This window comes from Schistocerca americana, chromosome 7 (assembly GCF_021461395.2).
Source record: "Schistocerca americana isolate TAMUIC-IGC-003095 chromosome 7, iqSchAmer2.1, whole genome shotgun sequence".
NCBI classification, from domain to species: Eukaryota; Metazoa; Arthropoda; class Insecta; order Orthoptera; family Acrididae; genus Schistocerca; species Schistocerca americana.
Genome location: NC_060125.1, coordinates 540,589,442 through 540,605,320, shown reverse-complemented (window position 1 = coordinate 540,605,320; position 15,879 = coordinate 540,589,442). Strand labels below are relative to the sequence as shown.

At 38.3% G+C, this 15,879-nt stretch overlaps 1 protein-coding gene across 5 annotated transcripts in view; it reads left to right on the top strand.

Annotated features, from left to right (window-relative positions):
• Positions 1 to 630: 630 nt before the first annotated feature.
• The window catches only part of LOC124623191 (F-box/LRR-repeat protein 7-like), an 84,465-nt gene continuing 69,216 nt past the window's right edge, over positions 631 to 15,879 (top strand). The window contains exons 1-2 of one of the 5 annotated variants that reach the window (XM_047149001.1): positions 631 to 759; positions 1,554 to 1,632. In XM_047149001.1, the coding sequence (XP_047004957.1) occupies positions 1,569 to 1,632 (64 nt within the window). In that variant the 5' untranslated portion in view covers positions 631 to 759; positions 1,554 to 1,568. Of the gene's footprint in view, positions 1,418 to 1,553; positions 1,633 to 15,879 lie in introns of all 5 variants that reach the window. The other 4 variants (XM_047148997.1, XM_047149000.1, XM_047148999.1 and 1 more) reach the window with 4 other exon arrangements.

The following is a 15,879-nucleotide window of genomic DNA, read 5'->3' as shown; positions in this document are numbered from 1 at the left end:
GAAAGGTGTCATTCGTACTCATGCCGGCCTGTTTTCGTTGTTGTCGGTTGTGATCTGAAAACGATTGAACAACTAATTATTATTGAACAAAATTACAAAGCGTTACTGTAAGCCTATTTGTCTTTGTTTTTTCTATTCATTAATGACAGGTAACAACAAGGATCCGTGTAGTATTTGTAGCACTGAATTAGTAATGAATAATCCATTTATATGTCATAAGAAGTGACACGTATTTTTCAGTTTAACTGCTCATTGTGTGGAATTTGGAGTTCATTGTTCTTACTTATCTCCTCCCACACAGCCTCGAACTCAACCCTGTGACTCGAATTGCACTATAAAGTTTAAGAAATTTGGCGGAAACAATTTTTCCATAGAAACGTGCTATTGTTGACACATTTGGGATATTCTAAGGCGACTGAACTGTCCGTGTGTTGTTTTGAGCTAAATTTCATTTCAACGTTGTGAATAGGTTGCTATTTTTTTTAACAAGCAAGTCCATGTAAACAACAATGACACCCACTATCGTAGTGGAATGCTCTGTCTAATGTGGTTGTTGTTACCATTCCTTGTGGACGTCATCAGGTCGATTCAACTTACTGTTTCGATTCTGAAGTATCGAGCTGTGGTGAACTGTGTTCTCTGTGAACTGAATTCTTTTTGTCCTGTAACGATTTTCTGTTAAGAGAGAATGGAAGTGTTGCGTCTTCGGGCGTTCATCAGTACAATATTATCAATTTGACTCCCATGGAACAGTACTAGGTCCTAGTAAATGAGCTACTCTAAAAGTGCTAGTGATAGAATACATTTATCTAAATCGATAGGCCACACTTAGAGTCTCTAGTGCTGGATGTTGCTGGGATGGTGGGTGCCGAGTATAGTTCACTAATATCGTTATCCGACGGAGTTCTTGTGACTGTGTGTAAGCCTCTATGCTTTTGATAAATTGGTAGATTTTGTCAAAATTTCCATATTTATTGGTATCTATGAAGTTTGTTTCACACAAACAATAAAATATAAATGATGTAGCAAACATGGGAGTGTTAAAAATTATGAGGGATACAGGCTGCCTAAAATAATGGCTATTCTTGTCATAAAGTATGACAATTTGGAATATTTCATTTATAAGTTTAGGTGTGCCATTGATGAAGCCGGTAAATGTGATGGTAATATACTTAAAATAGTGTAGCATACGCCCAGTTTTCTAATCGTATAAGGAACAGATCTTCAAGCTGAAGCGGTATAGCCGATGGGTTACAAATGGTTGCGAATGACCGTTTGTGCGTTTCAAACGCCGCGACGAATTCTTTTCGTTATTCAGTTTCGTTCGTGAAACAGTACGTAACAGATGTGTGTGTATTGTCAAAAGTACTCTTCTGCTTTGTAAACCATCTGGACCCTATTTTATGGCTATCGTAATGTTAGTGTTTATGTACCGTAACTGTTTAATGCAATGATATTATCATCAGAATATGTTAATTAATAAAATTTAATTTTTGCGTTTTTAGATTTCTAAATTGACTGGATCATGAAAAACATTTTTTGCCCTTTTTTAGGAGCTAGAAGTGAAAATGGAGGATTTGGTGGTGGCAATGGCAGCCGCAATGTTTCCCCACTCACCTGTTACGTCTGAGAGTAAGTATTTTTTAGTCGCACACATCGTAATTTAATACGTTAGTGGAGTATAGATTTTGACCTTGCACTTCAGACAACCTTTCTAGGGATGCACATAGAATTAATTTTTTTCTGTAAATTTTTCACTTATATTTACGAATTTTATTATTTTATAAAATAGGGGTAGTGGACATTGGGTTTAATTTTATTAGAGGGGAATCAGTGGCGCCTAGCTTGGTATCACAGTTGTTGCTTTACCAATCTTGTGAAACCAAATTTTGACCATAGAACTTTAAATTTTTGAATTGCAAAAAAACATTTATAATGGTTGCATATTTTATTCATTTAAATTCCATATTAATGTGTAATAGACATGATGCTTCTCAACTTTGTGTGTGTAATGGTGTAGAACTTTATATTAGCTGAAGTGCTGTTGTTTGTCTACCTTCATGTAATCAAGGTGTTCTAACATGTATCACAAAGGAGACTTGATGCAACCTTACATAGTGTCAGAGGTTGATGGTGCATATTACACTTTGTGTTTGTGGGGCATGGCGCTTATGACCTGTATCAATCTGTTCTATAATCAAAATGTTTAATGTAGACCCTTAGGTTTTGCATGTGAAGCTATATAGTCTTTCTTGTTAACTATAAGCTCTGGCATTGGCATAATCTCTGTATTAAAAGAATCACCCCATAGTTTGGTTTTTCTCTCAGGTTTTAATAATCTTACAGCTTTTGTGCCAAGATCATATTAATTTTCTGTAGCCCCATACTGAGCCTTTTAGCTGTGACTAGTTAGTTGCTGCTTTGCGTCACTCCTCTTCATGATGTGACATGACTATAATACGCTGTCCATGCTGTACACACCTGCATACCATACCATGGATCAGCTATCAGTGGAAAGATGTTTTTATAATCGGCAACGAGCGATTAGGCCCTGTGGTATTCTCGTGACGGTTTGCCTTCTAGCAAGGGATTGTACCCAGTTTTGATGGTTTACACCAAGTTTGGAGCAAATCTTTACCTTGGCCCCTCCAGAGTCCCATTTACATTCCAGTCTTTCAAATTTCAAACAAACAGTGGACACTCAAGGTTGGTATATCAGCAATGTTAGGAAAAGGGTAGATTGCTACTCAATGTAAAAATGACTTGTTGCAGACAGGCTCAACAAAGACTGCTTTAGCTTTAGGGCAAAGTCTTGTTTAGAAGACGCCCAACGAACCATGGCCAGTGTGGATGCCAAGTCCCAACTGCAACTGTTGTGTGCAGCAATATAGTGTTTGAGGATATGGTGGGGATGGGATAGGGCTGCTCAGTTTAAAATGAGAAGCTGTGCGGAGGGGGGGGGGGTGAGGAGGAGAGAAGCGGAATACACGATGTAGCTGTGTGGTACTGAAGAGGCAGCATGGAAGAGGGTAGATGAGTAGAGGACAGACTATTGAAGTTAGAGGCCAGGTGGTTTATGGCAACAAAGGGTATGTTTCAGGCTGAGTACTTGACTGTGGAGTTCAGTGCAGCCAGAAGATTAGCCAGATGTGTTAGCATATGTTGGGTGGCATGGTCAGTAACTGAGTAGTCCAGTTGTCTATTGGCTGTAGTTTGGTGGTGGTAATTCATGTGGGCAGGCAGCTACAGTTGTCCAGCGCATGGTTGCAGGTAAGTTGATTGATCACAAGGCTGGGCCATTCCATCCCAAGTGGTCTAATTTGAGAAGTTCTCACATCACCGATTTTGATGACATTTTGTGGGAACATTCACACAGGTTCCCAATGAACACTGGTATAGTTTCATGATCATTAATTCAGTAATTCCAGAGATAGTTATTTGCTTGATGCCCATGGCACAGCTATCAATAATGCACCCACGAGTTTTTGGCAACATTGTGTCTCTGGCAGTGTTCTCTTGAATGAAACAAAGCTATGCCATCTTGTACAACATTTATGTTTCGTTAAGCTAAGTAGTGAAAAGAAAAGTTTCCTGGGCAGTTTTTGTATGAATAATTTTAAGCAAATTCAGCTGAAAAAGTCTGAAAAATGTGAAGTTTTAGATTCTTGTATCTCTGGAAGAAACTGGGGATAATCATGAAACTTTGCATGTAATAATTTACCAATACAAGTACTTAATTGTTAAGATACAACGTTTGTCTCTTGCTGCTTTTGAATAGTTTAAAAATTGAGGGCAAAGGTGATTTTTGTAAAAATGTTAAAAAATGGCTGTTTTTGGCCCATTTTTACTAAAGTCTCCTACAAACCCTTTTGAACTATGTTCATGAGGAAGACCGTGTTCTAAACCACCTGAAAAGCAGGATCTGGTTTTTCAATGAGAGCATGTAAGGCCCAAAAAATAAGGGGGAGGTGCACTGAAAATGGGCCCCTGATAACCACTGGTACTGAAATCTGGCACTGTTTATTAAATTGTAAAATTTTTTAGTGCTCTCTGTGAAAGATACCAAAGTCCTGATGACTAGGAAATGATCTTGAGTTATAAGTGCTGTTTTATTTTAAACATCTCTAGTGTTCAAACTCCACAAAATTCTTTTATAAAATGAAATGGAATAAGGAAGCCAATAAAAATAGTTCTTTTTGTGGCTCTAATAATCTGAGGTAATCATATTTGAAAAGTGTAATTTTTTTTGGTTTCTGTCTTAGCAAAATTTCTTCCCAAATAATCCAATCCGTGACATCGGTCTGGTGGTAAAGTTTTTCTTATAACATTTTACAGCAAATTGGCACCTGTCGGTAGTTAAAACAGCTTGAAGTAAACATAAGCCTAAGATTCTAAGATGTCTCTGTTTAACTTTAGCCCATGACAAAAATGTATCATAAGGCTTGGGAACCTATGGTAACTGACTCGGTACAGCATATGTGCTTATTGTTAAAAGTATGATATCTTATGACTTTCAGTAAGCCACTGTTGGAATCTGCCAACTCATACAAATACCTGGGCCTAACACTTGGTTAGGGATATGAAAAGGAATGATCACATAGCTTGTCGTGGGTAAAGTAGGTGGTAGCCTTTGGTTTATAGGTAGAATACTGGGGAAATGCAGTTAGTCTACAAAGGGCATTGCTTACAAATCACTAATGACTGGTTCTAGAATATTACTCAAGTGTGTGGAACCTGTACCAGAAAGGACTAATGGGGATGTTGAATGTATACAGAGAAGGGCAGCATGAATGAATGGTCTCAGGTTTTTTTAATCCATAGGAGTGTCTGCAGAGATACTGAAGGAACTGAACTGGAAGACTCTGAAGATAGACATAAACTATCCTGAGAGTGTCTGTTAACGAAGTTTCAAGAACCAGCTATAAATTATTACTGTAGGAATATAGAACAACTCCTTATTTATCGCTCACATAGGGACCGTGAGGATAAGATTAGAATAATTAATGCATGCACAGAGGCATTCAGTCAGTCAGTCTTCCTATTGTCCGTTCTTCCTGCAGAACATGAAGAAATCCTAATAACTCATACAATGTGATGTACTCTCTCTACACACCTCATGGCGGTTTGCAGAGTATAGATGTAGAGACCCACCTGTGGCTGCTGTTGCACAGCTTTTGGGCGTGGCCCCTATGGCGACGGTGATGCTGCCTTTCTCACTTTAAAAGGAACCAACAATGGTTAATTCCCCATGGACCTTAGCAACTCATTTACACAAATTTTCATCAGTACACTCACATAAACAGCAAACTATGCTAACACTAAGTATGATATACCTTAAACCAATGAAACTAGTGCATCAACTGCTTTACACAGTAGACATACTAATAATGCTGTGTAACATCAATCTAGTCCAGACAATGTCAAATAAACTGGTGTGAACTTTGCCAAAATTTACGCAATGTGATGGTTACGTAAAACCTGCCAGCTATGTATGTGCTGAGTGCTACAGCTGATACGCAACAATTTTATTACCATTATCTCCACTACTTAGACAGTGAAGTTAAATTGTAAAGTTTATAACAGTGAAAATTATGTACAATATAATGTATATGGATAGACAAAAAATCTACTCACCATGTGGCTGCAGGAGAACACATGCACAAAAAGGTTGAACTTTTACAAGCTTTAGGAGCCAGTGGCTCCTTCTTGCAGAAAAGTTGTAGGGGAAGGAAGAAGGGTGAAGAAAGAAGACTAGAGAGGTTTAGGAAAGAGGGTACCGTTCAGAAGTCACCTAGAACCATTGGTTGGGGGAGACTTACCAGACGGGATGAGAGGGACTGACTGACCTGGGATTCTGGATGTTTATAAGAAGTTAGATTTTGTAGCTATTGCAGGGAAATGGTAAGTCTAGAATAGTGCCAATGGAGTACTTAACACTGTTCTTGGAGGAATGTTGTCATTGCTTGCCTTGAGGTATGATGGGAACGAAAGGTGTGTTTTTTGTGTTATAACGTTTTTCGGACGACGCAAGACAGTGTGGTACTGAGGTGCAAGACTCTCACGTCTCTCGCAGTTGACTTACGTAGTGTGTGCAGCCGATTCTCTTCTCTGGGTAGGCAGCTACGTTGATCTCCCAAAACCTTCTTCTCCGAAGCCTATAGTGGATTATAGGAATTTAAGCTACTGCTCTATTCTTGAAATAATTTGTGTACTTGTGGAACACTTTTTCATTCTTGGTATATTTTCATCTCTCAACACAAAGCAACATTTACTCTTTTTGACATACGTAATTAAACTCTGGCAAGCCAACTTGTCTTTAAGCGTAAAACTCGATAGAACACAAGTTCAATATCACAGTAACAATCCAATAATTTATGGACGTCACATGCGTCCTGCCTCATGCAGAGCTAAGACGTGAAGTAAGATAAGTCTCAAACGAGTCAACACATGAATGTGTATAGAAATCTATATTCAATTGTTCATTAGCTTTTTTTCAATCAACACACACTAACACACCAAAGAATACTACATAATTATTCCTTGGATTTTCATCACATCTTCGGTGGCGCTGGCAGCAAACACTTGTCGTTCGCCCCTCGTAGTCTTCTAATAACAAACTTCCGACCTGCACTTAGAAACAGGTGGATCAGTAGAAACGTTCTCTCTCTCCCGCACTCGTACCTAAAATATCGGGTGCTAGACTGTGGAAGGCAGTGTTTCTAGAATTTACACAGAAATTCTTGAGGCACTACATATCCCTCCCCTTAAATCGAGCATGCAATATTGTATACGTATTCATTGTGTACAATAATCTCGCACAAGATATCTTTTTCTACTAATAACCATGCCTTTTTTACCACAATTATAAAATGTAAACCTTTCAATCCATGTTGGAGTAAGCTGTTTTCAATCACAAAAAATTCGTGAGTACCAAATTTTTGTTTTCTATTCCTCGCCCAGTTGTGAATTTCAGATGTAGGTAACTCATGAATACTCTACTGCTTTCTTCTTATTTCCCGTACTACTTCCCCTAAGTATGTACTTACTCATTACTTATTGTTATCTGGAGGAACTCTGGGTAGAATAAGTGTTCACTTCTTCTGACACTTGTAAATAAGGCTATTGGTGCATAGAATTCAACTTACTAGACTGTTTCTTTTAAACGTTAAAACACGTGACTTTTTTCAAGATACTGCCCTTTTTCATTTAGGAGCAGTACCTATATCCTACATGGGTTGATCCGTTTTGGTAGGTATTCCCCTTTCTTATTTCTATCCTCCTATGGTACTGGTAAATCCCCTTCGTGGTGCCCTGTCCGTGCAGTATAGGTCAACCTTTTGTAGGTCTGCGTATCCGCCCGTTTTCTCATCCAATAAATGTCAAGTGCGCCCTCCATATCCTTGAGTAGGCCTCCTGGTTCATTGCCCTAGCATACATCTTCATGTATACTATTCTTAACACTTTGAGGGCTGAGCACGAGTGTGGATGCTCAACCAGCTGGTACTGAGTGATTTCAGTTTTTCTGAATTTTCTACAGCAGATTCTATACCACGGAAAATAGATTGCTCTTTTGCATTTAAAAACTATGTCCATTCCCTTCAGAGTACTGCAAAGAAATAAACATTTACATTAGTTTTGTACAAAATGTATGAATTTAGTCATGAGCATGAAAATGTGAAAAAGAACTTTCCACCACTTTGTTTTCGTTCAAAAGGATAGTATGCCATTAGCTGGTCGCTTTGATCCACACCAGCTTTTTTACTATTGTAGTCCAAAACACAGTCTGGCTTTATTTTTTCCACCATTCCAAATTTAGTTTTTACAATGACATTTGTTGCCGTCATTTTATGCTTTGTTGTCAAAAGAAAAAAGTCTGTTGTCCTTCCATTTTACAAACAGTAAGTGATCTCGCCTGCGAAACGAAAGTCCATTTTTTTTTTTTTTCAATTTCTGACCAACAAGATTGCTTGGTAGTCCTTTTCTATTTTTCTCCACAGTACCAACTGCCTTAGTTCTTTCCCCCACAAGTAATCCAGTAAATCAGGGCTGGTGTAAAATCGGTGCATGTATAATGTGTGACCTTTATTATGAAACGAATGACACAACCTGTCTACAATGTGTAAAATGCTGTTATCGGCATTAGACTGTTTCCCAGAATAAATTTCACAGTTTAGGACGTACCCACTTTCACATAGCGTAAAAAATTTTATGCCACATTTATTAGGCTTATTCTTCATATACACTCTAAAACTGTCTACCACGAAAAGGGCAAATTCGTTCATCTATAGTAATATTTTCACCTGGCTTGTAAGCCTTTCCACTTTGGGTCACACATCTGTCGAATATAGGTCTTATCTTATGAATAGGATCGCGACCTACCTGGTTTTTAGGAATATATGTTGCGTTATCTAAGAGATGTAACATTTGTAGAATTGACAAAAATCTATCTCTTGGCAGACACTTTGCCGCAAATGAGGACTGCAACACGGGATTTGTTGGCCAGTAGTCAGTTCTGGTTTCTTGACTAGGCACATATGCAAAATAATACCAAAAAATTTATGCAGTTCACTGAGTTTCATTGTTGTCCGCTTACGCCAGCCTGACTGAGGCTTCAGTTTTCATGTAGCACTTAGTGTCTCTATTGTCGTTCTAGCGTAGCGGTCTGTCTCTCTTTTGATCAGTCTCACCAGTTCTTCATCGAAAAAGTACGTGAAACACTCACACTGTTGGTCAATCCCATCTTGAATTCCACAGGATTCAGAAAAAACAGGAAGCTGGGGAGTGATTGTATCGTCATCAGTCCACTGGCCAGAAGAATGTGGCAAATTGCAATGACCAGTTGTTTGTTGTGACAATGATGTCAACAGCCTCATCTTCAGGGTCTTCCTGACGGTTCTCCGTCCGAGGGATCATTTTCATCTATAAGAAAATTTGTAAAAACTATCTTTTTTCTGACCAGGAATCAAACCACAGAATTACGGAAAATTTGGGCAAAAAATAGCTTACCATCACTAATGTCAAAATCTGCCATTTCTTCATCTAATTCTGAACCACTATTGTTCAATAAAAACTCTATTTCTTCATCTCGCAAGGCCATGACGAAAATAAAGCGCAAAGCTATCAGCCGACAACAATCTAAAGTTTATAACTGTTGTAAGTCGAGCGTGAACGTGGCAAAGCAAATGACTCAAAATATACTCCTGTACCACATCAAACAGTGACATGTGTTGCCATCTATAATTTTTTTTCTTGGTACTAGGATAACCAGAGAGTACTTATAAACCTACAGAATATGAAAGTCATGCGCTGGGAGTCGTTAACATCGCTGATAATCGGCCGACGTAGGAGCTATGTCGATCGTCTTTTTGGGTTACTGTCTGACCGACGAGGGAGCTACCTTGCTTGTCACGAAAGAGTTGAATATTCTCTTGTAAAATTACAAATCTACTTTACACCTTAACTCCACTTTCCAATACTCCCTCTAATACCCAAGAGTTCTTTCACTCCTCACTCCTACTATATAGACAGATATCGTGGCCACACGTAGCAGATGCTATGTCTCTGTATTTACCAACTCCCAGTAGGTACTGTGCCTTTTCTCAAAGGACTATCAAGGCATGTGCGTTGATTGTTATTATTCTGTCTTTATATACATGCAAATATAATAGAAAGAAACATTCCACATGGGAAAAATATATTAAAAACAAAGATGCTGTGGCTTACCAAACGAGAAAGTGATGGCACACACACACACACACACACACACACACACACACACACACACACACACACACATCCATCCGCACATATGTGCGAGTGTATACCTGTCCCTTTTCGCCCTAAGGTAAGCCTTTCTGCTCCTGGGATTGGAATGACTCCTTACCCTCTCCCTTAAAACCCACATCCTTTCATCTTTCCCTATTTCCTGATGAAGCAACCATGGGTTGTGAAAGCTTGAAATTTGTATGTGTGTTTTTTATTGTCTATCTACCAGCGCTTTCTCGTTTGGTAAGTCACAATATGTATACATGTAAATATACATTTGAGAGTGACAAAAAAAGATGCAGAACCGTAACATATCAACAATGGAATATGTGCATTTGCTCAGATGTACATTTATCTTTATTCCCCTACATCATTTGGTGGTTCTGACATCACTTCAGGTGTCTCTAATTTGTATTTCTCCTGTCTGTGTTTAAGTGTATCTTTGTATGTGTGTAGATGTGTTTTGGTGTATCCTAACCTAAAGTCTGGCATGTCCCTACTCACTGTCATGGCCATGGCTGATCCTGAAGTTTCTGTCCTTGATCCATAATTTTATTGATCTTAGACCTAGTAATCATCTAAAAGAATAGTCACCACTGAGTACAATAACTATAATAAGTTTGTTATTCAGCCGTCCCCTCAACTTTTACCAAATAATTATTGGTTTTCGCTCAGCTGGTGTAGTTCTAGCTGCATTGGTGAGCGAATATGTAATCAGCACCAGTGGATGGCACTGGCACTGGCGGTGTCGAATGTTGGTTTCAGCGTCGGCGGCTGCGAGTGGATGCGGAGTCAGCACCGGTGAGCAAAAGCTGGTGCAGTCGGTGTTGGTGGCTGCTTACTGTGTCGGTGTTGGCATGATGTACATGTGTGAAGACTGCTTACTCTCCACACCCAATCTTCTTAGTCAAAAAGTTGAGGTCTTCTCTCCAGTTTTCTCCGCAAGTACTTTCCCACGTATTCTACTGCGTTGCACTCGCAACTTTCTTCCATTGGTTTATTGGGCTCAAAACGATTACTGGAAACAGCTCTCATATCTTGTTAGGCTTTGGTAATGCCTAATATCTTCTTTCGGTTTCTGTCTTTAAATTCCCGTTTTCTTCGGGCTTTGTCACTTAGGTCACCACATTCTAACGTTTTTACAAATTACAAATCAAAAGCAAAAATAATACATTACATCCTATGACAAGGTGCAAAACATTCATTATAAAGTCCTACATCACATTTCTTGCATTAAGTACATGCTGATGTAATACAGTTTTGTTCCAACACATTCTTCTTTTGTGTTTTTGATTTTCGCAGTCAGGTGGTTCATACTATCGATTTGAACCCAATCTACTACTGTACTGTTGTGTGGTGTTTGTACAGGTTCTTCTGGTCGTATTGCATACCTAAAGTACAATCGCATTATCCCTGTTTGCATTTCCAGTTTTGTGGTAGAGTATCCAGGCATGTCCAATATCCTACTGAAAAGAGGTCAGTTTCATTTTGTGCTGTGGGTATTTATCACCATGCTGACTAACATTTAGATCCAATCAATCAGTTCCATGCATCTGCTTGTTGTATTGTCAGGATGGAGTTTTGAGGGAGTTAGTTTCCTTGATCATTGATAATGTATTTTGAGATTAGTTGCTGGGTTCAATCATGTTGTATTTGATGCTGCAGAAACAATGGAGTTTTTGTGCTATTTCGTATGGCAGAAAAAATAGTAATTCTTTCATCTTTTTCTATTTCCTTCTCTGGAAGGGGACAGTTTTGGGTGACATGATTTTCTCTCTGCAACTGAGTCCTCAAAATCTCTACAAAAAATTAACAATCTTTTAAATAGGTTGTGGAAATAACTCATTAGTGCTCAGTTATGTAAAAGTAATACTGAAAATTTAGCATGTCCCTGCAATTTCAGTAAAAGGCATGAGGTTGGTAGGTTGTTAAGGATCTACTAAAAATTTTTGAACCTTAATGATAAAATATTTTGTTTACATACATGAAATCTATAGTGTGGTGTCAGGCTGCAGAAATTGTTTTAAATTAAACTGCTTACTGTTCACAGTAGTGGACTACTTATTAAGACTACTAACACAAAAATGAAAGAACAGCTGTTAACCATCCTTAAATAAGTATAACAGAATTTGTAATTGATAGTTCGCCTAAAAACCAGTAATAGTCCAGTCTTGCCACTTATACTATTAATGTGAAGCTAGGCAATAATGGGTCAATATCAAAATTTGTGATCACAAAATCAGGAATTTTTGCTACTTTGGAAGCAAAACACATGGACAAAGAAAGCAAGAAGCAAATAAAAAGCAGGCTAGCCCAAGCAGAGAAGGTGTAGCTGACCAGTGGAATAAAAGTCTTAAGTTGTGGAAGAAATTTTGGAGAATTCATTTGAAGTACAGAATGTATGGTAGTGAACTGCTAACTGTGGGAAAACTGGCAAAGAAGAGTTTCTAAGATATGAGATGTGCTGTGGACGGATGTTGAAATTAGGTGAACTAATACAGAACGAGAGAGGTGTATAAGGTAAAAATTATGAGGAAAGACAGATTGGAGTATACCCAACAAATACGGGACAAAGTGCAAGTGCTACCCTGAAATGGAAGAGATTTTCCAGTAAATTGTTTCTCAGCATACTGCTTTCAGAATTCCAGAAGATAGCATCCTACCACTGTACTGAAAAAAAATTTCATCCTGTTTCTCAACAGAGGAAAAGAAGGCAGTTGACAAAGATTGAGTGTACTGGCTGTGTACTGTAACCTGAAGTATTCATTTTTGAACGTGGATTGATCACTACGAGCAACACAATATAAGAACATACAAAATGTTTCTCCAATATGTGTAAAGGTTATTGCAATTGATGGTACCTTATCTTTGTGAGTGGGTTTTGTGTGTAGCATTGTGCCAACAAACAATAAGAATAAATGAAAGTGAAACAGGTACAGAAATGTTATTCTGAGTGCTGTGCAGTAACTTGATTAGACAGCATCTATAGTCATATGGATTCCATGCAAGTGTGAGTAGCTTGAGGAATATTTGATGGATAGAAATCTGTGTGTAATAGTGGATGGTAACTGTTCTTTGAAAACAAAAGTAACATTCAGGTTTTCTCCAAAGAAGTGTAATAGAACGTTTGATTTCAATGTATGATTTATTAGGGAGTAGCAGTGACATAAAGATTACTTACTGACCTTACTGTTGTGTATGGGAAAGTATCATTAGTCTATCATACAGAATTGCAGAAAGACTTGGACATGCACGCACGAGAGAGAGAGAGAGAGAGAGAGAGAGAGAGAGAGAGAGAGATAGAGAGAGAGAGAATCGGTAAAAAGGAAGTAAATTAGTATCAATTTGCAATGACATTGTTTGCTGCAGTAACTTTTTCTCAGTATGAAATATGAAAATACAAGGGTGGTTTGAAAAGTTCTTGGAACGGAATAGAAGTACTTACATCGCTGAAACTAGGGCGGGTGTGGCAACAATTCATACCTTAGTTTGTGTAATTATGCCATGGCAACAGTATGTGTGTGTGCAGGTACCCATTGTCTTGATGGAAGAGGACTTTTTTCCTTGTTAAACATGGCCTTTTTTCGCGTATCTTTTGTTGCAATTTATCCATGAAGTTAGCATAGTATTCTCCAATAATTCATTGCCCAGTGGGGAGATAATATACAAACAGAATCCCCTTTGTATCCCAGAGCACTGATGCCATGACCTTTCCTGCCAAAGGAATCATCTTTGCTTTCTTTGGTGGCAGAGAATCAGTATGTTTCCACTGCTTTGACCGTTTTTTTGTCTCTGGGGTATAGTAGTGCACCCAAGTTTCATCTGTGGTCACAAACTGGTCTGTTTCTCCTAAAACATGCAAAACATTGTTCCAATATGTCCATTCTCAAGTGTTTTTGATCCAGTGTCAAGAATCGTGGCACCCATCTTGCAGATAATTTTTTCATTTCTAACTCTTCAGTTAAAATGTGATATACCCTTTCAGATGACATCTGGCAAGTGTGAGCAGTTTCACGCAATTTGTCCATGACCATTTTGTACACTTTTGCAATGATTTCTGGAGTAGTGACACATCTTGGCCAACCACCACATGGATGATCATCTAAGCTTTCTCGACCAAATTTAAATTCATTTACCCACTTGGCAATAGTTGAATATGAAGGAGCAGTCCCCCTCCCCTCCCAGTGTATTCTGGAAATCGGCTTGAATGTCCTTTGCTTTCATACCTTTCTTTACGAAGTACTTAATCACTGCTCGAATCTTGGTTCCCCCCCCCCCCCCCCCCCCTCCCACCCCTTTCCATCTGGCAAATCCCTACACGGGAACAACAGAACCACGTCACTGCCACAGCTCTCTTCCAAGAGCCCTGACGTGGCATGTGTTTACAGGCAACAGACCAATGAATTATCATGTGGACAACTTGTTGCACTAGTGCTGACCTCTCATTGTGATTCCAAGAACTTTTCAAACCACCCTTGTATCAGTGTGCAAGAAATTTGATTAAAAACAAACAAACAAAAAAAAAGTATTGTCAGGTTCTTGGATGTAGCAGTTGCAAATTGCCTAACTATTAAATGCGTAGCAATAAGAATACAAAGGTTCAAAATTTTGACAGCTGCACATGTGCAGTGAATCTGGAGTCAGCATATCTTATGGCAATACTGGAAGCCATAAGGGGAGAAACATTTGGAGCACACCTCGTTTTTTGCGATAACGCAGTCTTCCACCTTGTGATAATGTTAACAATCTTCCACCTTGTGATAATGTTAACTGGCACAGCATTCAAATCTGGCCTTCATGACTCAGAAATTTAATGTGTTCTGTGCAGTCAAAAAAAACTGTAGGGTCTAATTTCTTCATTGAAGTAAGTGTTTGTTTATATAATTTACCTAGACGAGCTTGAGCAATGGCTGTTACATGCCAAGAATGTCGTATTTCTGCAAGGTGAAAAATCACCACATTGGGTTGAAGAGGTTTGCACATTATTAAATGAATGTCTTTCAAACTGTTGCGTTTGTTATACTGGACATGTCAACACCGTTCTGTTCTTGGGCATCTATATCTTTGAACTTGACATCAGATGATTTCTTTTTGTGCAGTTATGGCAAGGACCTTATGTATGTGCTTATTGTGCTGAAAGAAATTTAAATACTCAAAATGCTCATTTATAATATAGTTACTCTACATTTCAGAATGTATTACGTGGTATGGATTATTGCTTAGATATGCTATCTGTGTGATAAAGGGAATTAATATAAAACACTGGTGGAGTACATAAAAAGAAAATGTGTAGTTTTTGTGTGTGTTGTTACCCATTAGTTATGGCCATTCATTGTGATTGTCCTGTATGTGTGAAGTAGAAGTCTTGACACCTGTAAACTGTTTAACAGAAACCTAAAAGCTTGCCCACAAAGATGACATAGTGATATACACCGCACTTGAAATGAATCCTTTTATTTATTGTGTAGTGTTAAGTGGACAGAAAAGTAAAATTTATGTAAAATAATTTCAACTGGCATTGAGACAAGGGATTAGGTGTTAGTCCTAGGCTCTATAAGGCTAATAAGTTGTGAAATACATGAAAAATAAAACCAAGAAGTGGTTCACACTGCCATTTGAGTAGCATTGGTATCACTTGCTGTGTAACACAGAAGTAACATATTAGACTGTTGAAACTCTGCATTTGTTAGTAATTGAGCAGATGTGCCATTTTTCATAACATTAGTGTAATTCGTACACAGGTAAAGAATAGTTGTCTTTGTTACCAAGGTAAACATGGATGAGCAGAATCACAGTTTATTCTTAGTTTAATTAAACGATACAATGAACATACATTATATCAGCTAAATCACTCTTTAATTGGATAGTAATAAAATAATCTTTTATTATCACTCTGATGCTGTGTGTTACCATACGGTAATGACCCACTTGAAGCATTAAACAGTACAGTTGCATCGGATCTCAGCCAGCCACTTACTTGGTTACTAATTATCTCATAGACAGTGGCTTCATTGTGGGACTTTCCTGCTAGCTCAGAATATGGGTCATTTTCTGTAGCAATCGTAAATTTTTTCTGACCAAGTATGCTGCTTATTTTATATTACTGTTGCTTAC